The sequence below is a fragment of the Papio anubis genome, unplaced genomic scaffold (genome assembly GCF_008728515.1).
Source record: "Papio anubis isolate 15944 unplaced genomic scaffold, Panubis1.0 scaffold216, whole genome shotgun sequence".
Taxonomy (NCBI): Eukaryota; Metazoa; Chordata; class Mammalia; order Primates; family Cercopithecidae; genus Papio; species Papio anubis.
In genome coordinates, this window is record NW_022162197.1 from 37,161 (window position 1) to 61,699 (window position 24,539).

General features: G+C 37.1%; 1 protein-coding gene across 11 annotated transcripts in view; it reads right to left on the minus strand.

The window, feature by feature from the left end:
* LOC101025291 (SAFB-like transcription modulator) overlaps nt 1-24,539 on the minus strand; it is a 55,799-nt gene that overhangs the window by 16,331 nt on the left and 14,929 nt on the right. For 3 of the 11 annotated variants that reach the window (XM_031661649.1, XM_021940612.2, XM_031661657.1), the window contains exons 3-9: nt 21,885-21,949; nt 18,432-18,629; nt 17,502-17,549; nt 6,508-6,535; nt 4,714-5,182; nt 4,057-4,106; nt 2,116-2,234 (exon numbers count right to left, since the gene is read on the minus strand). In XM_031661649.1, the coding sequence (XP_031517509.1) occupies nt 2,116-2,234; nt 4,057-4,106; nt 4,714-5,182; nt 6,508-6,535; nt 17,502-17,549; nt 18,432-18,629; nt 21,885-21,949 (977 nt within the window). The remainder of the gene's footprint in view (nt 1-2,115; nt 2,235-4,056; nt 4,107-4,713; nt 5,183-6,507; nt 6,536-17,501; nt 17,550-18,431; nt 18,630-21,884; nt 21,950-24,539) is intronic. The other 8 variants (XM_031661651.1, XM_031661648.1, XM_031661655.1 and 5 more) reach the window with 8 other exon arrangements.

Sequence of the window (24,539 nt, forward strand, 5' to 3'; positions counted from 1 at the left end):
ATTTCATATTCTTGTGATCACCATCTACATTACCCATCTTAATAAATATTCAGGGGAACAATTTAAAGTGCCAAAAAGCAATTTAACCTTCTTTTTATATTTATTTCCTCCCCTCAAATATGTAGCCAAAGTAGCCAAAACAATCTCATCAGTGAAGTAATGACACAATTAATAAAAGCAAATAAATTGGATTTGAAACAAAATATCCCTCTCATAGGCCCACCCTGAATGTCTTTAGAGAAAAAGTTTCCAGCATTTTCATGATGAGTGTTGATACTTTTCTATAATGAGTAAAGAACCAATCACATACAAAAAACCAGACTTAAAAATGCACCCCCCGAAAAACACGCTAAAGCTTGAAAGACAACATTTTCAATCTATGTGCTTTTCAAATGTATATGAAAATGACAAATAATTTCAATTCTGTAAGATGGGTAGTTAAGAAAGACAAAGCAGGTATGGATGAGTGAGAAGAAAAGTGAGAGAGAACGATTCAGTGCCGAACAGAGTAAAGACATAAAGCTGCGAACAAGGAAACAGGAAAATCAGGAGTTTTATGGTGTGGGTGGCTGGAACCAACCAACTTTTACCTCAACCCTAGGAAAGGCTGATTTGCCCCACAGACATTTAATTTTTAACTCTATGGGTCTTCCTACCAAATATATGGTATCCGCATATAGTTTTACTACTAATAAATATCAACATTAAAATATTGTTTTCACATCTCTAACAATATATTATTGAAAACAGAAGAAAAAATAACATAGCCTATCACGGGACTACAATTCTCAGCATTCTATTTCTGACACCTACAAGAACCTCCTTTACACTCAGGCAACTCACTAATTAAAGCAGGAAAAATAGCCTCTGAAAATCAAGAGGGCAGGTTTTGATAATATTAACGGCTATTTACCAATAATGGTCACTAATTCAGTAATTTCAGTATTTGAAAGCCTATCATGTGCACATGAAGTACAGTAAATAAGGTCCCTGACCTCAAAGAGCTTACACTGGAGTACATTAACTATGATGTATATGAAAAACTGTAATGTAAGTAGACAGTATTGAGTGCCCTCAGGGATGCAGCTCCCAATTCAAAGCATTCGTTATTAATGGAGTATTCTTTGACTACTCCTTCTCTTCCTTTAGATCTCCCCTTAACTGCCGGAGAAACTTTTCCTGATGAACTAACCACAGTAAAGCCTCGCCCTTTTAACACCTGTGTACTTTTCCTTCGCAGCACTTAAAACAACTTCTGATTAAATTTATATATACGGGCATAGTGCAGTGGTTCACACCTGTAACCCCAGCACTTTGGGAGGCTCAGAAAGGGGTGGATCACCTGAAGCCAGGAGTTTGAGACCAACCTGATCAACATAGTGAAAACCTCATCTCTACTAAAAATACAAAAATTAGCCCAGTGCAGTTGCTCATGCCTGTAATCCCAGTTACTGGGGAGGCTGAGGCATGAGAATAGTTTAAACTTGGGAGGCAGAGGTCACAGTGAGCCCACATCATGCTGCTACACCCCAGCCCTGGGTGACAGAGTAAGACTGTGTCTCAAAAAGAAAAAAAAAAAGTTTATATATAAACTTAATATAGATACATGTTTGTATATAACTTTATATAAGTTTAAACGATTCTAATGCCTATATAATAGCCAATTTTACATTTTTCTCCATTACTGGACTAGAAATCTATAACAAGGATCGTATATGGTTCCCCCCAGCCCCCAATGAATTATATATCCCACTGCCTAATAATAGTCTAAATATAAATATATTTTTTCAAGATGTCCAAATCAGGCTCAGCAATATGCCAGATCCCCAGCTACGTGCTACAAAGTATCATGATGAATAAACTTAGTCTTTGGCTTAAATAGGTTTAAAGTTTGGAATACAAAGATTCCCAAGGCTCAGAGACAGATTAAATGATGAAACACTATTTATCCCTTAACTCTCATCTACCATTACCACAGAATTCAGTAATTCAGTCTATTAACCGTCCTAAGAGATACAACAAATTAGAAGATATTTATGTAATAGTATTTAGAATACAATCCTCATTTCAAATGCAGATACTAGAAAGACGGATAAAAAGGTAAAAAGAATGTACCTTTCCATATTTGCCAAAGAGGTTCTTCAAATCAGCAGCTTTGGTATTAGATGAAAGTCCACTAACCCAGATATTTTTAGTTGAGCTTCCACTGCTACCACTAGTACTACTTGTACTTCCTAGAATAGATTTAATATCAGATGTTTAAGTATCTCAATCAGAATCTTTATACAAAATTAAAAGGGCCACATTCTTTCCAAACTATAATTTTGATAGTATGACATTACTATATAAAAATCCTGTGTTTATTATTATTGAAATCAAACAAGACAACATAACTAGTGAGGGAAAAAAATCTGAATGTATGTACATTTCCTATTGTATGAGTTCTAAGTTGAAGAGGGTAAAAAAATCAATTTGCTGTTCAGTTTTAATAATTTATAGTCTACCACTGCACTGAATAGAGACAACCAGGAAGCAATCACTTAGCAATGAACAGACTGTTTAGTTGCCACATCTGCTGTGGGCTTTAGATCCTTAGAAATTGACATGGAAGAAGAAAAAGTCAGAGTAACGTATACATTTTTCAAGAATTTACATGGTTAATAACAAAGACAAACCAACTGGTACACCTTCATTCCCTATTAGAGAATAGGTAAGACAAAATGGGAATTATATGCAGCTGGATAACTCTAGAGTCAGTAAGAAACAATCTTCTGAAACAACTATAAGATTAAAGATCAGAGATCTCAAAATCCTTTATAACAGGTAAATGATTATATGAATCATTTCTGTACTATGTCACACACGTATTATGGCTTCATACGTATAGAGGCCATATCTTAGGATACAGGCCTAGCCAGTCACCCTTTTCTTCAAATGTGCTGTAATAAAAGGGAAATTTTCATTCACTTGACTTTATCTGGAAAATAATTTTTACTCACTTTAAGAGAAACAGTATACAAGCAATTAAAAGGAACAATTTCTATATTTCACATTAAATGGAGAAAGAGTAAAAATTTTAGATGTTTTAAAAAATTACATGTGTTAACAGTTGTGAAGCTACTTTCAGCGTAGACTCAGAGGGAGAGAAGATAACACATACCTGGCTCAAATATTTTAAATATTAATGGTTGATACTTGATTCTGTTCTTACAAAGGGTATTCATCAAGGACCTTATGAAATGTTAACTCAATGTTTGTGTATCATTTTTGTTACCAGTAACATTTGGGCCCAGATATGTTACTAATTACAGAAAAAAATTTTTTTTTTCCTTAAAAGACCAATTGGCTTAAAATAAACTATAGAAGATGCATACAATTCTCCTTTACACATTTAGGAGGTATTTAAAAGCTTTGTAGTACCTGAATGTTTTATTTTCCCTTAAAATCCTCTTGTAGAAAGTAAGTATTTTTCAAGTAAACACAGCACATGTACAAGATGAAACTATAGCTCATGGGCATGAGATTTCTCAGTATCAGAAAGCAACTTGATATTGCACTTTGAAACTTACAAGAATTGAAAAAAAAGAAAAACGAACACTAGACTCCACAAATACACACAAGTATTATTTAATTAGCTAAGATATACTATTCAAAATAGTACCAGAAAGTATAATCTGTGAACAGGGAAAAGGTTGTGGTGATATACAGTAGTTATAAATGAGTTAACAAAAGATAAAATAGTTCTGAAATTATAATGTAAGAAAATATCTATTAATATCCAACACAGTCCCTTGGAACACACCAGATAAGTGTTCCCTAGCCAATGGGTTTTTAACATACCCAATACCAGTTTACAAAGTAAGTAAACAGTAACACATCAATCAGTTTCCTATAATCTATATAATTCTACAGTTTACATAAAGACCATCTCAAGTTCCTAGCCTGTCAATAAAATTTTTAAGGACTAAATGTCAAAGAAAACACCACACAACTACTACTTTTTAATGAAAATATGCAATGTCAACACTGAAATAAATAGGGAAAAAAACCCTTTACCTTTGTCATCTTTAGATGATGTCTTGCTGTCTTTAGATTCCTTTGAAGAGCTAAAGAGGCAAATCACCAGAAGAAAATTGAAAACAAAAACAAAAACAAACCCAAAATAGAACAGCTTGATATTCACTATATTTCAAACTAGTGCTATTCATACAAATTAACAATTCCAAAGGCCTAGATTAGGTTATTTGAACAAATGACTCCCTGAGGATTCTTGCACTGATTTTCCCCAAGATGCCTGAAGATCTAGATTTTCTGACAATTCTATTCAGTGGAAATATGGCCATCTTCTCCAGATTTCAGGACTGGGACTTGACTTCATTTTGTGTTCTTAGAACTGATAGTTGTTCATTAACCATCATCACAAGGATTTTAAAAAATAAAACACAAAAATTGTCAATTTGAAAAAAAAAAACAAAAAACAACAAAAAAACCAAATATATGCTGACATTCGACAATGCAATCAGTAGAACACACTGCATTATTATGAAGATCTTGAAAATTTTTAAAAGTAACTTATGACGGTCAAAAATATTATAGGCAGGATCATAAGACACTAATTACTGTACATGTTCTTGAAGCCACCCCCTTAATGTAGAGTGATCTTATTGAATGCTGGAATTCAGTATCGTAAAGAACTGACATAGAAAAACAAACCTCTTTGCTTGACCAGAGGCCCCAGTAGACGAGGGCCCTTTCTTCAAAGTATCCTTTTCTTTGTCTCCAGATTCTGCTTTCTTAGAACTTTCTCTGGCTTCCTTCTCGACAGGGTCACCCTTCACGCAGTCTTCCTTCTTACCATCTTTATGGTTCGCATTCATCTCATAATCCTTGCTTTCCTTCTCCGGGCTCTGTGCAATGGCGTCCTGCCCATCTTTTGGCTTACTTGCTTCAGAATCTGTAATTTTCACATTTTTACCTGTTTCTAGGAGGTCATCACCATCAAAATCCAGAGTGATGGCATCTTCAGCCTGGATTGTGACCGAGATGTTGTCATCCTCAGCTTCTTTCACAGTCGTATGAGCTTCCATCTCTTCATGAGCTGTGTGATCAGCCTCAGCTAGGCTCCCTTCTGAAGGAAGAGGTTTAGATACTTCTTGTGTACCATCACCAGAACCTGCTATATCTAAGAGGATTTAACAGGAATAAATATGGCAAAACAAGAAGTTTAAACAATTTCATATTCATAAGCTAGAATAGGACCTAGAAAATATAAAGCCAGTTATTAGCACTGATGGAAGGTTAGGAGGAAAAAAAAAAAAAAAACACAAGGGTATTAACTAACATAAACCATCCTTTACCCAGGATCACTTATTCTTCATGGAAAAAATGATCTCTACATACAAACACCAAACAACAACAGTGAGAAAATGGTTCCATCCTGAAGATACCAGCTCTTCATTTCTGGTTATAAGTTAATGGCATATGGAAGATTTTGTTCCTCCAAGGGACAGTGACAAAAGTGCAGATTGTTGTTCAATGCTCGAATTATCCTGGGATTGAACCCTAGTGACCTTCAGAACTCCCATGGTGACTTCTTGACAGGTCACAGTCTGAGGATATCAATCAGTCTTCACAGTATTTCAGGGCCCCATCTTTTCCACTCTTCAATGCTTGAGTAGTCCAGATTCGTATGGAAAACTGGTACAGAAGGCTCCAAAGATGCTCCTGCTCCGTAACGTTCAGGAAATTGGTTATTTCCAGTCTTCATCCTGTCCAGTCAGTCTGCAATTACCATTTTCAAAGATGTCTTGCATTCCCCCAAAACAGAAAGGCTTCGGGCATGTGACATTTTCAGTCAGTAGCTTTACTTCGTCATTGCTTCTAGGCTTTTTATTTGCCTTGCTTAACCCTGCTCCATGTCCTTTCTAGTCCAAAGTAGGATCCTTTGACTTCTGTCCAAGGACTCTTCCATAACCTCCTACTGACCACATGTATTACTACTGTTGCCCCTGTAATTGTATTGAATGAGACAGCTCGTCTGAACTAAAATTGTCAGATGACCGTATGGAAGTTTCTCTAAGCAGCAAACACAAAGTCAGTCTCCTGGTCATTCATCATGTTTAGGACTAGTTGTAAAATTCACTGTGAGTTATGCACTCGGACTCCAATAAGCACACATGAGTTACTGCAGTGTCAGTCTTAAGAATTTAATCAACTTACCGTATACCAGAAGTTATTTTAAAAACAAAAATTGGATTAAATAAAAAATAGCATTGCTCACTACAGTAACTGATATGTACTATTAAGTTGGAATATATCTTTAGTGTTCAAAAGAAAATTAAAACCAATTGGAAAATAAAATCAAGATGCTAACTTAATTCACTAAAAGATTTGAAAATAAACTAATTTCAAAAATAAGATTTCAAATAAGGAGTGCTTTATTTTCACATAATTTACTGTTTTTCTAAATTTTAGCAATTTTTAAACTCTATTCAGCATCAAACATACCTTTCTCATTTTCTTCTTCCTCACCATCCTGAAATTCAAAGAATAATCAAATGTAAAATGAATTCACATAAAACTAGATTTTAGTAATAGTACAAAATCAGCCAAGTGAAATTTGGTGGATAGCTTCATATTATTATGTAGGGATACCTAACACTAACAAATAAATAGGCTATTCCAATCAAAACCAGAGTCCATGTAGAGAGAGATGTGGCACAAGTCTGGGACATCTTAGAAAACAGGTATATCTATCAATGGGTAGATCAATAACAAACTGGATTAATTTTGGTATTCAAAACTACTTTATATAATCCAATTCTTCCTCATATCAAAGAGCTGTCAATAAGAAGACTGACCTGATGATGTGTTTTATGTTACTCAGTTCACAGGTACTCCTAGCTAAGATATACTATTTAAAATAGTACCAGAAAGTATAACCTGTAGACGTAACTTTCAAGTGCTTGGATACACAGTAATGAACAAATCAAACAAACAACACTCCCCTTTAAGTATATCATACATTAGAAGAACAGTTACTAAGTCAGTTTCAAATTATTCATTCTTTTAATGTGTTAAAAGTGAGTTCATATCAACCACTGCACTCCAGCCTGGGTGACAGTAAATCCCTGTCTCAAAAAAAGAGTTCATATTTGTCATACATATACTGATGGCCAAGCCAATTTTAAAATGGTATTTGTGCTATAGGGAATTAAAACAAGTAACCCACACATTTTTAAAACATGATTTTAATTTTAAAATATTTGACAGCTTCACTAAAATTAAAATTGAGAATGTGCTAGCTTAAAAACAGAAGTGTCATAAAGGGGAGAAGCTTAATTTGCTCTACCAAGCAAATAATGCAAACATCACTGAAGTAATCAGAGCAACAGAGAACCAACATTTTCCCAAACATAAGACTATAAAGAATAAAGTAATATGCATTCTAATCTCAATAACTGAAAAAATTAAATAATCATTTTACTTTTTAGAGACAAGTCTTGCTATTGATGCTCAGGTGGTCTCGAACTCCTGGCCTCAAGCTGATTCTCCCACCTTATCCTCCCGAGTAGCTGGGATTACAGGTGCAAACGACTACGCTTGGCTTAACAAATGTTTTGATTTTTTTTTTTTTTTAACAGCTTCTTACTCTGTTGTCCAGGCTAGAGTGTGGCAGCATGATCATAGCTCACTGCAGCCTCAAACCCTGGGCTCAAGTGATCCTCCTGCCACACAGCCTCCTGAGTAGCTGGGACTACAGACGTGTGCCACCATGCCCAGCGAATTTTTTTTTTTTTAATTCTAAGTGGAGAAGAGGTCTTGCTATGTTGCCCAGGCTGGTCTGGAACTCCTGGACTCAAGCGTTCATTCCTCCTGCCTCAGCCTCCCAAAGTTCTAGGATTTACAGGTGCAAGCCACTGTGCCCTACCAAATGTTTTATTAACTTTTTTTTTCTTTTTGAGACTGAGTTTTGCTTTGTCCCCCACGCTGGAGTGCAGTGGCACGATCTTGGCTCACTGCAACCTCCGCCTCCTGGGTTCAAGCGATTCTCCTGCCTCAGCCTCCCAAGGAGCTAGGATTACAGGCACCCACCACCATGCCCAGCTAATTTTTATTATTATTATTATTTTTTTGAGACGGAGTCTCCCTCTATCAACCAGGCTGGAGTACAGTGGTGCAATCTTGGCTCACTGCAACCTCCGCCTCCTGGGTTCAAGTGATTCTCCTGCCTCAGCCTCCCAAGTAGCTGGGACTACAGGCACGTGCCACTACGCCCAGTTAATTTTTTTTATTTTTAGTAGAGACGGGGTTTTACCATATTAGCCAGGACAGTCTTGATCTCCTGACCTCGTGATCCACCCGCCTCAGCCTCCCAAAGTGCTCGGATTACAGGCGTGAGCCACCGTACCCAGCCTAATTTTTATATTTTTAGTAGAGATGGGGTTTCACCATGTTGACCAGGCTAATCTCGAAATCCTGGCCTCAGGTGATCTGCCCGCCTCGGCCTCCCAAAGTGCTGGCATTATAGGTGTGAGCCAGCATGTCCAGCTTTTAATAACTTTTAAAAGAAAAACTAATCAGAAGTACACTGTTTAAAGTCAGGCGATGTGAAGCTTGTTGTGAAATTACCACATACAAAGCCTTAGAGCAGTGGTTCTCAAATTTCAGCATGCATCAGAATCCCCTGGAGGGCTTGTTAAAATAAAACACAGATTTTGATTCAGAAGGTCTGGAATGAGGCTTTAGAATGTGCATCTCTAACAAGGTTCCAGGTGAAATTAATGCTGTTGGTACAGAGAGAACACTAAGCATTGCTGCCTTTACAGAGTAACAACCTCTTAGTGAAAAAAGACTAAAAAAGTTGAAACATAAGTAGAACTTTAAACAGCTTATTTATAATACAATTTTAGATTCATATAAAAGCATGCACTTCTTAAAATGTCAAATATTTTACAGTGTGCTCAAACGTACATTTGGATAATAATTTCTTTTTTCAAAATATTTCTTTCTTTTTTAAACTTGTGTGTGTGTGAGACTGTCTCACTCTGTCACCCAGGCAGTGGCTTCACTTGATCTTGGCTCCTGCAACCTCTGCCTCCCAGGCTCAAGTTGATCCTCCCGCCTCGGCCTCTCGAGTAGCTGGAACCACAGGTCTGTGCCACCACACCTGGCTAATTTTTTTGGTATTTTTTGGTAGAGACAGGGTTTTACCATCTTGCCCAGGCTGCTCTCGAACCCCTGAGCCCAGGTGCTCTACCTGCCTTGGCCCCTCAATGTGCTGGGATTACAGACATGAGCCACCACGCCTGGCCAACAATAATAATTTCTATGAATCATTTTATTAATAAATGATATTTGGACTAAGTTAAAGTGTGCCAATTAGGGAATGACCAATTATTTTACAACTAGGGTAACATGAAAGAAACTTAAAAATACTAAAAAGCTCGACCATAAGCTGAGAAGTAAAATAGTCCAGAACAAGTAAATCATCAACTCACAGCAATGTAACTTCTATCACTATCTAAGTCCATTATACTGTGCTCTAAGAATTCCTCTTCATTTTTTCTGAGACAGAGTCTCACTCCGTCAACCCAGGCTGGAGTGCAGTGGCACGATCTCAGCTCTCTGCAAACCTCTACCTCCCGGGTTCCAGGGATTCTCATGCCTCAGCCTTCCCAGTATGCGCCACCACATCCGGCTAATTTTTTTGTTTGTTTTATTTTGTTGAGACTGAGTGTCACTCTGTCACCCAGGATGGGAGTGCAGTGGTACAATCTCGGTTCACCGCACCTCTGACTTCCTGGTTCAAGCGATTCTCCTGCCTCAGCCTCCCGAGTAGCTGGGATTACAGGTGCGTACCATTATACCCAGCTAATTTTTGTATTTTTAGTAGAGGTGGGGTTTCACCTTGTTGGCCAAGATGGTCTTGATCTCCTGACCTCATGATCCACCTGCCTCGGCCTCCCAAAGTGCTGGGATTACAGGCATAAGCCACCGCGCCCAGCCAATTTTTGTATTTTTAGTAGAGACAGGATTTCACCATGTTGGCCAGGCCGGTCTTGAACTCCTGGCCTCAAGGGATCCTATCGCCTTAGCCTCCCAAAGTGCTGAGATTACAGGCAGGAGCCACTGCACCCAGCCTGTAAGAATGTCTTAATAAATTGTTTTACTAGAATATACTTTTAAGCATTATGTGTTCAATTTGCAGTATTTGGAAAGGAAAGAAAAACATTTTAACTTGGGTGGAATGGTAGAGACAGCAAGGGAAGAATGAGTTATGCTTGAATTATGGATAAATCTTTTTCTTTCAAACTGTCTTTTAGTTTAGTAATTTTTCTTGAAGCAATAAACTGAGACACCCTAGCGTGTATTTAAAGCAGACTAAATGAACTTAAAGAATGCAACACGTGGCTGGGCATGGTGGCTCACGCCTGTAATCTCAGCACTTTAGGAGGCTGAGGCAGGAGGTTCACTTGAGGTCACGAGTTTGAGACCAGTCTGGGAAACCTAGTAAAACCCTGTCTCTATTTTAGAAAAATATATATTTTAAAAAAAAATTTTTTTTTAAAAGAATGCAGTTTGATTCTCCTTATCTACCTCAGATGCGAAGAGCACACCATTTCGAAGTTATTATTTTAGAGATGCAAAACTGAAAGGAAGCTTCAAGAAAAAAACATGTCCAAATTATTGGCTATTTTAAAAAGTAAAATTTTTAAAATACTATGATGTAAAAAAATAATAATTTGTTCTATTGTAGTTCCTGTCAATTATAACGTTATTTCTAGTTGCTAAAGTAACTAGCAAGGTTTGTCTTACTTGCTGGAGAAGTTTTAGGTTTTTATCTTAATAATTCAGCATGTCTTCTGAAGGGTTTCATAATTTAAACAGAAATTTTATGATATATACTTAAATGCTGGTAGGGAAATGGCCTGACCCAACTTTTAGAAAACAAAACTGATTACAATGTGGGTGGAGCACAAAAACAACTTGGGTAAAGTAGAAAAGATGAACCACACGTAAATGCCTGTTGATTTTACTGCGCCGTATGTGCAGCAAGCATAGCACTAACCATAAGTCCGAAGTAAGTCCAAAATACTTGCAATAAGGAAACAAACCAAGAAATATAATGGGAAATTTTCCCTGTCTAAATGGTATATATGCACAGACATGATATGCAACTATTTGAAAACAATTCCCCCCCATTGAAGACAGATTTTTTTTTCCAAATGAGGAAAAAAGCAAATAAGTAAATGTAAAACATTTATTTATTAAATGTAAAGCATATTTTAAAATTAACCACTCAAGTTTGTCTTAAAAAAATATTTAACATATGAAGAGGAAGCAAATGTCTACAAACTCATGTTGTTTATCTCACAGGGGGATCTGCAATCCTTAGTCAATGCTAAAAGACATAAAGTTCCTTTATTTTCATTTCATCCTAGGAGCAGCAACGACTGCTAAGAGACAAAGACAAGCCTAGGACTTATTTTTCAGTGAACCAAGTATTTACTACACATTCAATTCTACTACTTCCCATAGGTTATCTTATGATATATGTACATGCATAGGCTAAGTAAGACCTCCTTTCCTCTAGCTTGACATGTAAACACTGTATTCGGACTGAACAAACCTTCACAATAACTTTAAACTACTACTTACCTATCTGGGAATATGCTAAATATCAAGGGAAGTACAAAATGCTTGGCACATAAGTACTCAAAAAATACCTGTTGAATAAATGTACTAAATAAATGCAGTGTAAGACTGCTGTTTTTAGCTGGAAAGACTGAACTAACTGCTTGATTTTCATGTATCTGAAGTGCTTAACTTTGGCACTATGTTAAACAATAGAACTCAGAAAACATTTGCTAGTGTGGAGTTTAGTGAAAAGAATATCAGAATAGGCATCATGACACCTAGGTATTTACCCTGTCTTATCACTGAAACAGTTTTACTCTGTGGTATGTCATCTATCTGGATGAATTTACCTATAAAGTGGAGTTGACATGTAAACCATGTAAGATATATCAAGGATTGAGTAAGGTAATGAATATAAAAAGCTCTCTGTGAACAGTAAAGCACTACATATAAGAGAGAGATGAAAGAAAGCTTTGTGGAGATAGGTGAATCTGGCTGTAAGAGGTATATAGATTTTCATATGACAAAAAAAGGTAAGATTTTTCAGGTTAGTGAAACATTAGGGGCAAGGGCAAATAGAAAAAGGAATACACATAATATTAAACACTGAAGAGGTTCTTGAAACTACAGGAAATTTTTAAGAATATAAGCATATTAAAGCCAGGCATGATGACTCACACCTGTAATCCAAACACTTTGGGAGTCCAAGATGGGCGGATTGCTTGGGCTCAGGAGTTCGAGACCAGACTGGGCAACAAGGCAAACCCCCATCTCCACAAAAAATACAAAAGTCAGACGGGTGTGGTGGTGCACACCTGTAGTCCCAGCTACTGGGGAGACTGAGGAGGGGTGATCACTTGAGCCTGGGAGGTCAAGGCTGCAGTGAGGGGAGATTGCATCACCACACTCCAGCCTGGGCGACAGAGCAAGACCCGGTCTCAAAAAAAAAAAAAAAAAAAAAAATTTAAAGCATTAGCAAACAAGATTTTAGAGAAAAAGCTCCAGAAATTTCTCAAGTAAGCAGTATGTTCAAGCTAGTAAAACGACACTACAAATGACCACTAATTGCACATATACTACATCAGAATCTATGATTAATCCCTGTATCAACTGAGTAAGAATTATAATATTCATTTTATAGACATATAAATTGACTAATAGAGAACCTGCCACAATCACAATATTGTAATTAACTAATAGAAGTAGAATCGGAACCAAAGTCCACCTAGTATAACTTCCTAGAGGCTAATGCCTAAAGATTTCAGCTTCAAGTCAAAGCCTGAGGACTGGCTCTTGAAATAGACAAATCCCTATATAAATATGCTGCACATATGTGTGTGTATATACATATATATATATATATATATAATTTCTTTTTCTTTTTCTTTTTTTTTTTTTGAGACAGAGTTTTCTCTGTCGCTCATGATGGAGTGCAGTGGCACAATCACAAGTCACTGCAGCCTCAACCTCCTGGGCTCAAGCAATCCTTCCACCTCAATCTACCTCCTGAGTAGCTAGGACCACAGGTGTGCGCCACCACACCCAGCTAACTTTTGTATTTTTTGTAGTGATGGGGGTTTGCCTTGTTTCCCAAGCTGGTCTCAAACTCTTGAGCCAAGTGATCAGCCCGCCTAAGTCTCCCAAAGAACTGAGATTACAGGCATGAGCCACTGCATCCAGCCAGATTAAATTTTCTAATGTTTTTTTGAGATAAGGTCTTGCTCTATTGACCGGGTTGGAGTATAGTGGCATGATCTTGGCTCACTGCAGCCTTGACCTCCTGCAGTCAAGTGATCTTCCAGCCTCAGCCTCCTGAGTAGCTGGGACTACAGGCATGGACCACCACACCCAGCTATTTTAATTTTGTTTTTTTTTTTTTTTGTAGAGACAAAGTCTTACTATGTAGCCCAGGCTGGTCTTGAACTCCTGGCCTTAAGCAATCCTTCTATCTCAACCTTCCAAAGTGCTGTGATTACAGGCATGAGCCACCACAGCCCACCCAGACTAAACTTTCAAAAGCAATACCTAAATACTGAAAATAAATGAAACAAATCAACCTAGATATGTATCAGTGGGTGATACAACCATACAGAATGGAAAGAACTTAAAATACGGTGATTTGTTCATCCCCAGAGGGAAACATCCTTGCGAAAAATATGTCTAAAAAAATCTTAAATTACTTTCAGTAACTGCATTGGTGGTAGTGTTGGTATAATCATTCTAAAGTTGTTGTATGTGTACCGTAAGATAAAGTAAATGGTTATCTTGGAAGTACCATATGAATTGAAGGTCTATTTTATCTTAAAAGTAAAAATAAGCAAAAACAAAGAAAACAACTCCAACATTTTCTCTAGCATTGTACATTGAAAAGACCTAGAAACAATGAACAACTCAGTAGCAGTGAACACCTCCACCACCTAGATTGTTGTCTTGAAATACCATTTACCACTATAAAGAAGAAATGCCTAATTATAGTTCTAGAGCAGGAAATGGCACATCTTTACATACCATCAAGCAAGGAATCAATCAAAGTCTACTAGGATCATGCTGAAAGGACTCAAGAGGCAACTTGATGAGGCTCTCACTACATGGAACAACGCAAGCATTAAGGATAACAACTGTGATGGACCAAAATACATTACATATATACAAATCCATGAGTTTGAAATGAATCTAAAGAGGAAAAAAGAAAAAATTAAGAACTGGCCACTGTCAGAGATGCCAGTGAACCAGCTCAATATTCTGAAAATTGGTAAATAAAAATGAAAGAATCAAACATATATCCTGGCTTTCCTGTGTAAATGATACCACAGGGTAACCAAATAGTAAATAAGCGGAAGTTTCTCTTTCTAGAAACATTCCAATATATACAGAAGAAATGACAGAATTAGAATAGCATCCCTTTGCAACCCCTACTTGGGTATGAATCATCAATGATTGGTACCATCACAAAAAGACAACCAGATATTATGTGCATCCAAATAGCAGAACACAGTACTATACCTACGAGGCGGCTATGTGTGTGCTGGGGTGGGGTGTTAACGCTGAATCTGAGAGCAAGCCTCTAGATGCTACAACCAACTTAACAATTTACAAAAAAAATACAATAAACAAAGGAACATGTTGACCACCACAGGAATGTAATCAGCAAAATCCAGGCCTTGGAAGCTCTACAGTGGCGACTGGCAAACTACATGAGATGCCTGTTTTTGCTAACCCTTGCTCTGTGGGATAAGCAAGTTGCTTTTTTCAACAAAATAGTAAGAGGAAAACAGATGGAAGGGAAAACCTCCTAAAACATTTCAATCAATCACAACATACAGATCTTACTGGTATCTGGATTTAAACAAGACATAATGAAAAAAAAAAAACCTATAGAAAAATTGAACATTTGAATCCTAACTGTATATTTCATAATATTAAAATTTTTATTTTAGGAGTGCTAATATAAAAAATAAGAATTCTCTTTTAGAGATACATACTGAAATTTTTCAAGGGAAATATGTTTGGATTTGTTTCAAAATAATGCAGAAGGGAGAAAGTAAACAGAAGCATAGAGGAAAATAAGACTGGCCATTAACTGAAAACAGCTGAAGCTGGGTGATGGTTACACTAAGAAGTATCCCTGAATGCACATAGTAATAGACTCAGTAAGCATGTTTAGATGCATTAGATCATATGGAACCTAGATACATTTATGTTTCTAGATGTTCCACGAGACATTATTTAGAAAGAGGAAAAAGGTCATTTTAAAGAAAACTTCTCTAAAAATGTAACCTCATCTTTTGATACAATATGGCGAATCTTGCTCCCCGATAAGAAATACATAACTGTTCTTCCTTCAGATATATTTCCATCCATTTAAAAAATGTTTGTAATGAAGTTTATTATTTAAGTGGGTATCCTTAGATATGATGCCTTCATACAACTCACACAGTGGACAACTATAGGAGTGATCCTTGACAGAAGCTAATATCCAGCTGCCAAATAATATAAAGACCTCAACTTCCCCTTTTTGCAAATCAGTAATCTAGAAAAGGTACTCTCTCGATTTAAGAGTTAATTTTCCTCATAGATTCTTTTTTTTTTTCAAGACAAGTCTCGGTCTGTTGCCCAGGCTGGAGTGCAGTGGCACGATCTCGGCTCACTGCAATCTCTGCCTCCCAGGTTCAAGCCATTCTCCTGCCTCAGCCTCCCAAGTAACTGGAACTACAGGTGTCCAACACCAGGCCTGGCTAATTTTTTGTATTTTTAGTAGAGACCAGGTTTCACCATATTGGTCAGGCTGGTCTCAAACTCCTGACCTTGTGATCCACCTGCCTCGGCGTCCCAAAGTGCTGCGATTACAGGCATGAGCCACAGCGCCCAGCCCCTCATAGATTCTTTATCACCAGGAAATCAATGTACTTAGGGACAGCCTTACAGACTTTCACCATTCTAATATTTCCTTTCTGAATATTCCAAATGATCAGCAACATTTCTCCCAGAAATGCAATTTTTCTCCAAAATGCAACTTCTCCTCTACTGCAACACACAGAGAGGCAATATATAGCCTCAGAAGCATCTGTGGCTCACTAGCATTTCAAAGGCAAGAGCACTGCAGGAAAGAAAGCATGCAGGGGCCATCAATAAGTAGTCCATGAATACAAGGCCCAAGTACTCTTCTAGGAAATACTACCCAGAGGAAATAACTGACCTGATGACTATTTTTTCTGAATCTAGTAAACAAAGGAACCCATATCTCTATTTGAAAGTACACCATTTAAATAGGACACGATCCTCTCCTACTTGGATAACTGTGGTAATTCTAGAGCTAATACATGCCAATGGGCACTGACTCCCTTCGCCGGGGATGCGTGCATTTATTTATCAGATGAAAACCAACTCGGATCAAAACCACCAAACCCTCTCTGGTTTTTATAAGATTAAAAATTAAAATGAAATTAAGAGGACACAAAAACAAAGGGTTCTTTAGTTACAGATATGAGAAAAAGACAAAGGATAATTTTTTATGCAGAAATTGATCTGCAGATGTCTGCTTATAACATCTGTAAGTCACTTTAAAAAGTCCACTATGTGTATCACATTAGCAGCAACACGTTATTACACATTGAAGTGCAGTCATTTGCAATACACACACCCCCCAAGTAAATTTCTAGAAATTTTTAATCATTTTTAGACTATGCCTGTTACAGGAGTGTTAAATTAACAAAATTTTAAATAAAGCTTTGAAAAGGATATTTATACTTTTAAAAGACTTATTTTACATCAAGTGACAAGAAAAAAATCAAGAAGAATGTAGACTTCTCAAAAGACTAGTAACCAGAGTTAGGTTTTACAGAAAGGATGGACTTTTTTCTAAAATTCTGAAAATGATAGGAAACTCATAATAACTCCAATTATCTTTCTGGCAACAGAAATTTCAGCTGCCGATCTTTTTGTTTGTTTGTTTTTGTTTTTTTTTGAGACAGAGTCTCACTCTGTTGCCCAGGCTGGAGTGCAGTGGTGCGATCTCGGCTCACTGCAAGCTCCGCCTCCCGGGTTCACGCCATTCTCCTGCTTCAGCCACCTGAGTAGCTGGGACTACAGGTGCCCACCATCACGCCCAGCTAATTTTTTGTATTTTTAGTAGAGACAGGGTTTCACTGTGTTAGCCAGGATGGTCTCGATCTCCTGACCTCGTGATCCACCCACCTCGGCCTTGCCAATAGTTTTAAGTACTTTGTGTATGTCACGTAAATAACTCAGTATTAAATTTAAGACAGTTACATGAATTAAAGAATTATGAAGTCAAAATAAGATTCCTTTTCCAAGCCCTTCCACCCACAATATCAAATTCATAGGACTAAATGTAAACTTACTTGGGCTGTTAGAAAGGTATCATCTTCACCTTCTTGAGCTTCAATTTCCTATGTAAAAGGGTATACAATAGCTTTGCTTTACAAAATATCTGGGTAACATGAGAATGCTTTTATGCTTATACCTGATTATCATTTGCCTTGTTTTCTGTATAATGTCTATGATACCATGGGTACTAAATCAATGCTTAATATTCAGACTATATTTTATGCCAAAAAAAAGTTAGCCATGTCGCTAGAGAATTAGAAACATTTCTCTTGAGCCCCTCATTTATTAGGTAGGTAGAAGTGAAGTGTTTTAAGCATGAATACTAACAGCACTGACTCCTTAACCCACTGACTTTCTTAAAATGTACTAACATACTTCAAAGCAGGACAAATGGTCTATTTCAAAGAAAATATTTGGAAATATTATCTACTTTAAAATTAAACTTTCATAAGTAATTCCCCACCCTTGATATAACCAAAGAAATGTAAATTAAAGTAACCTTTTATACTTGCTAAGGTAGCAGAAAGGGGAAAAAACCCTACCACCAAGTAATGCTGGCAATGCCAGAATGAAATTGGTACATTCATTCATCGTGGAGTAGGGAAAAAGCCTTAAAACTTAAAATGTCCAAAATTAAAGGAGTATATTAGAATTGTAGAAAGCAGTCTAATAAATTATGGGAAAATTATGAAATTATATGTTATATGAAAATACAGAATATCAACTTAACTCTGTAACAACTATGTAAAAATATATATTATAAGAAATAAGCAAAAATTTAAAAGGTTGCCTAAGGTGGTAGGATTTTAGATGACTTATAAGTAGCTTTAGTAGCACATCTTTTAAAAATTCTGAGACTTCCAAATTGAACTAGAAAAAAGTACTTTTTATTATTTAAAACTTAATTTATCTGTGTCATGTTTTAAAAAAAACTGGCTAAAGACCTGACTTTCGATGTCCTCTTTTTCTATATCTTCTATTCCTTCTGCCTCTATTAATTCATGAGCTCTCTTGTTTTCTTCTGCAGAGAGTAACTCCTTGGAATGCACATTTTCTTCTTCATTTTCACCAAATTCTTCAGAGTCCTTTAGTTCATCATTTCCATCTTGCTCATGTGCCTCTTGATTCTCCAATTCACAGTCCTTTTAATGGTAAGAAAATTTGGTACAACTAGAGGCAAAGTAGCGTGGGCTATCCACCAAATGTTTTTGGTAATTTACACCTTTAAATGTGTCAAATTTGATCATATTTTAATATTCCCAAAGTTCAATCATTTTACCTTATATATTAACTGTGTCTTTAAAGATAGGTCTAATACCACTATCATCAAACACGAATCTGAGTTCTCAAATTTCTCACACTAAAATGCACACTAATTGAACTGCTACTAGAGATGCTCTAAATTCCAGTTATTTAATATTTACCAAGCCACCTTCTAGGAGCTGTCCAAAAAATATGGCTTGATTTCTCCATGTGCCATACGTTGATTTAACTTCAAAGACTTTGGAAGTCTTATACATTAAAACAAAGTTTACTTCTAATAATAAAGAACACCCAACTGCTGCATCAATGCTTGTTCTTGAAAAATATGCAAATAACTAATTGAAATGTATTTGTTTTGAAATCTACCACTGTGCCAAATGTCAATTAGGAAGGGTAACACAGGTTGGGATTGGGTCTGTTTGTCCTTCAAAGTTTATGGATATATGGTACTTCAGTGAAAATGAAATCAGCAATCTGCTCAATTTCTTCTGATTAAGTGCAGAGAAAGGGGTAAAAGCAATAAAGGTTCCTTCCTTTTTTCCTGTTCTTATGGTAAATCCAGCGGATTTAAGAAAAGGCTTCTGGGTTAAAAGGTAAAAGAGGCAGAGGCATGACTACTAATCATTCACAGCTAAATTGCGGTGAGGAAACTGAAATTTCTATCGAGAGGTGGGCATAGAAAAGAATATGATTGTTTTGGAATGTGGAGTGCTTGCAGAGCAGGGGATCTCTTGTTTGACCAAACGTACTACAGTATGAGTTGGGGAATGTGAGGGGTTGAAAATGGAGTACATGGCTGTATTATGGCAGAAGCATAGGCGCAAGAAAGATCAAGGAAAGTTACCAAGGAAACTTCACCTATTCTGAGGTGCCAACTTTGACCAATCTCCTCACCTATTCACAGAAGCAATTTCTATACAATTCTGGTATTTAGGCAATAGGTGATATTTACCAACCATTACTGTATAAATTCCAAAATTATCAACTGTGGGAGATGAGAAAAATACATTCACTTAATTTCTATCAAATATATCACATGTTAATACTTCCAAAAATAAACTGAAGATATCTTTAAACAGAATTTTTAAAAAAGCTCCTAGGGCTGGGCGTGGTGGCTCATGCCTGTAATCCCAGCACTTTAGGAGGCCAAGACGGGCGGGTGGATCATGAGGTCAGGAGTTCGAGGCCAGCCTGGCCAACATGGTGAAATCCCGTCTCTACTAAAAATACAAAAATTAGCCGGGCCTGGTGGCGTACGCCTGTAATCCCAGCTACTCAGGAGGCTGAGGCAGGAGACTCTCTTGAACCAGGGAGGTGGAGGTTGCAGTGAGCTGAGATTGCACCACTGCACTCCAGCCTGGGCAACAGGGCGAGACTCCATCTCAAAAAAACAAAAACGAACAAACAAAAAGTTCCCTTGTTATTCTAGACGTTATGACCAGGTTTATTTAACAATAACACAAAGGCATCCTTTGTAGCACATATAAGAAACAGTACTATTATTCTTCTGAATAGACGTATGTATCTCCTTAGGACATTTCAAATGACTGTAACATTTTTATGAACTGAAGAGCTGAAAGAAACAAATTTGAAAAGTAGAAGATTTTTTACTGAGTCACAATGTTTTTACAGCTTATGGATAATGTTTGCTTAATCATACACTTACTGGTGAAGACAACTGGAGAAAAATAGGAAGAAAGGAACAAACCTGATGGAAGATATATAATAAGGGTAACAGAATACCAAAACTTAAAGGCTCAAACACAAGCTGATTACAGACATGCAATCATCAATTTTCATGGATCCCTGGGCAAATAGTTCCTAAAATTATCTGCTTTCAGGGTTAACTCCTCAACAAAATACCTTCTGGGGGTAGGGCTGTGTGTGTGTGTGTGTGTGTGTGTGTGTGTGTGTGTATGTGCAGTGTGGAGAGTGAAGAGAGCTAGGAGGCAGGAGAGATGGGTGTGTAAATGAACATGAGCTGACTCTATGGTAAAACACACAAACATCAAGAGACATGATGACAATATGGACTAGTTTTACCCAGGAAACAGAATATATGGGGGCACAAATGTACATAATTCAAGAGAAACTATACTCATGAAATAATTCCTGCAAATACCACAATACTTAAGAACAAATAAGCAGATCACTTTTCATTAAAATAATAATTAAAAAAAAAATTTAAACCCTAACTACAATTATAAACAGCTTGTTCTATAGCTGTAGTATTTAGAACTGCCACAACCCCAATTAAAATTACATCCATAATTTTTCTGGCCAGCCAGTTTTGAAACACACTCATTTTTGGCCCCAAAAGGCCTCGCTTATTCATCTTTAAATGGCAAAACAAATTTCTTAATTTGATCTCTCTCTCTTTCTCTCTTTCTTTTTTTTTTTTTTTTGAGATGGAGTCTTGCTCTGTTGCCCAGGCTGGAGTGCATTGGCACCATCTTGGCTCACTGCACCCTCCACCTCCTGGGTTCAAGCAATTCTCCTGCCTCAGCCTCTCAAGTAGTTGGGATTACAGACACACGCCAACACACCTGGCTAATTTTTGTATTTTTAGTAGAGATGGGGTTTTACTATGTTGGCCAGGCTGGTCTTGAACTCCTGACCTCAAGTGATCCACCCGCCTAGACCTCCCAAAGTGCTGGGATTATAGGCGTGAGCCACGGCGCCTGGCCCTTAATTTGATCTTTATCAAGTAGTAACACCTCAGCAATTTTCTCGGTGTATTTTGAGGTCTACATTACTCTAAGTTCTGTAAATTATATATAAAAGCTAAATGCAATGGCAGATAAAAAATAAATTATCAATATCCTTCCCTGTGATATCTTGTCCAGGAACTAACATACATATCTATTATCTTGTAGCTATTTCCCTGGCCAGCTTTCTACCTAAAGGCCTGGAGAGATTATTATTTTTAGCTTTTGTATCTCATTTAATTAAAGTTATTTACTCTATTTCTCAATTATGAGAGTTAATGAGATTGACAATATTATACATTGTCAGTATATAGGTCTTTATCTTTAACCTACATACTTCAGTGACCATTCTTCAATGCAATGCACAAAATTCATGATGCAAAATACTAGGCTTAAACATCTTAACCTGAGTAATGAACACTTTACCTTGATAAAAGCATCATCTTCCACAGAAGCATCTCCACTCAACTCGTCTGCTTCATGTTTTTTACCTGTGAAAGAAGGAAAATGGGCTAACAACTGATATTTTATTACTTTAAGAACAAAAAATATTCAGAGTCTACCCTGCAATAGCACTCTCCACTCCCAAACTATCTAACAAAGCTAATGCCAACTGCTTATAAACCACCTGGTCAGAGCCGTCCCAAACAAAAAAAGCTTTCCTATGTCATGCTGTTTGAAATACACTGTGCACATAATCCTACACATGAACCCATCAGCTTCACTGATTTGACATGTATGATGCATTTTTCTTTACACCAGTTGAATTTTCTATCCTCAATTATCTGAGAAGTTGTGATACCTTTCAATGGCATTCTACTGACTATATATACACAGACACCTGATAGCTAAGTACAAGATCTGTACCTCCCACAAAGCCTTTCCTATGTTCTTCTCTTCAACAAGCATTCTCTGAAACAAAAATTCTCACACTTTAATCTTCATCTTACAATCCATCAGGTGATTGATGACATATTGCCTTGTACTCTGTCTCTAGTATACCTTGCCTCTTCATAGAGAAGAAATTCCTTAAATACAGTGACTACTTTTATGCTAATTATTTATTTATCCAAAAGCCTAAATATAAAGAGTGCTGGCCACTTAACATAATAACTGATTTAAGGCATGCAGAAATTAAGGCAAAGTGAAAACTGTTAATAGCTTTCAGACAAACTACAGACCTTCTTTGCCCATCTTCAAAACTTTGCAAACTGGTAGTTAGAATTTTTTTTTTTTAAGAATAATTATTTATTCTTGAGACAGAGTCTCACTCTGTTGCCTAGGCTGGAGTGCAATGGCACAATCTTGGCTCACTGTAACCTCCCCCTCCCGGGTTCAAGAGATTCTCCTACCTCAGCCTCCCAAGTAGCTGGAATTACAGGCACAAGGCACCATGCCTGGCTAATTTTTGTATTTTTAGTAGAGACAGATGGAGTTTCACCACATTGGCCAGGCTGGTTTCGAACTCCTGACCTCAAGTGATCTGCCCGCCTCGGCCTCCCAAAGTGCTAGGATTTACAGGCATTAAGCCATTGCGCCCAGCTAGTAGTTGGAACTTTAAAAACGCTTTCCACATTTAAAAAAAAAAAAGTTTTCCACAGAGGCAATGCTAAAAGTTTATTATGTTTTCAGGCTAGTCCACAAAATCCTAGTTAAAAATCCTTGGTGTACTAGAAATGTCATTAAAAAACACATCTTCTGGAACTTTACTGTTAAAATTTTTTTTTTCCCCATTTCTTTTGAAACATGAATGGATGTTCTTTCCTAGGGCCAATGAATGAACTTTTTTCCCTTTGCCTATAACCGGCACAGAGAGTGCTACTACCTAGTTTAAGCTTCAGTAATCAGGGTAGAGGTTTAGCTGTTGGGATAAATATTTTAAAAGTTAGTATATCTGCATTTCCCTAGTCTCCTCGGTAGCGCCTATCTGTCATCTACTCCCAACTGTAAGTCATTTCCACGAATGAGTGGTAAAAGGGAAAATGCTATGCTAGTCCTTCCAAGTATGCAAAAAACAAGATTAGGAGTGGGGATTTTTCTTTTACTCAATTGGCAGCTGAAGGCTTGTGAGAACCAAATAAGAAATGAGGTGTGGCGCTTGGTGTTGTGCTAACTTCCTATTTACAATGTTGATGTTTGCATTTTGGGGCAAACAACTTTTTGGTTTAACTTTCTGGTTTACTGTTACCTTTGTAGATTAATGCTTTGCATATAAATTTATAATTACTGTCATCATTCTCTTTATCACTAAACTTAATTTGTACATGAGAATTTCACATGAAAACAAGTCTATCTGATTACGTTGCCCTAAAGTCTAAAATTAGAAGTTACTAAAAGGGCAATCACTAAGAAAAGTCTGTTCATCTGAAAGTATTAATCTATTTAAGAAAGACAAAAAATTAAAGATGTTCTTTTCCTGAAAAAGAAAACTACTAATTTTTTTTTTTTTTTTTGAGACAGGGTCTTGCTCTGTTGCCCAGGCTGGAGTGCAGTGGCACGATCTCAGCTCACTGCAACCTCTGCCTCCTGAGTTCAAGCGATTCTCCTGCCTCAGCCTCCCAAGTAGCTGGGACTACAGGCACATGCTACCATGCCCAGCTAATGTTTTATATTTTTAGTAGAGATGGGGTTTCACCGTGTTAGCCAAGATAGTCTCGATCTCCTGACCTTAGGTGATCCACCCACCTTGGCCTCCCAAAGTGCTGGGATAACAGGCGTGAGCCACCACACCCAGCTAATTAAATTCTTCTATTACATTTAGAGAAAGTTCCATAATACAAAAACCTTAAAGAGGCTACTTTTTAGGAGAAAAAAAAGCTCTTTTAAAATATCAAATCCTGCTGGAAGCAGTGGCTTATGTCTGTAATCCCAGCACTTTGGGAGGCTGAGGTGGGAGAAGCGCTTGAGTCCATGAGTTGAGACCAGCCCAGGCAACACAGTGAGATCCCTATCTCTTCAAAAAAAAAAAAAATTTTTTTTTTAGACACAGCTGGGTGTAGTGGTGTATGCCGGTAGTCCCAGCTATTCAGGAGGCTGAGGTGGGAGGACTGCTTGAACCCAGGAGGTGGCAGGATTGCTTGA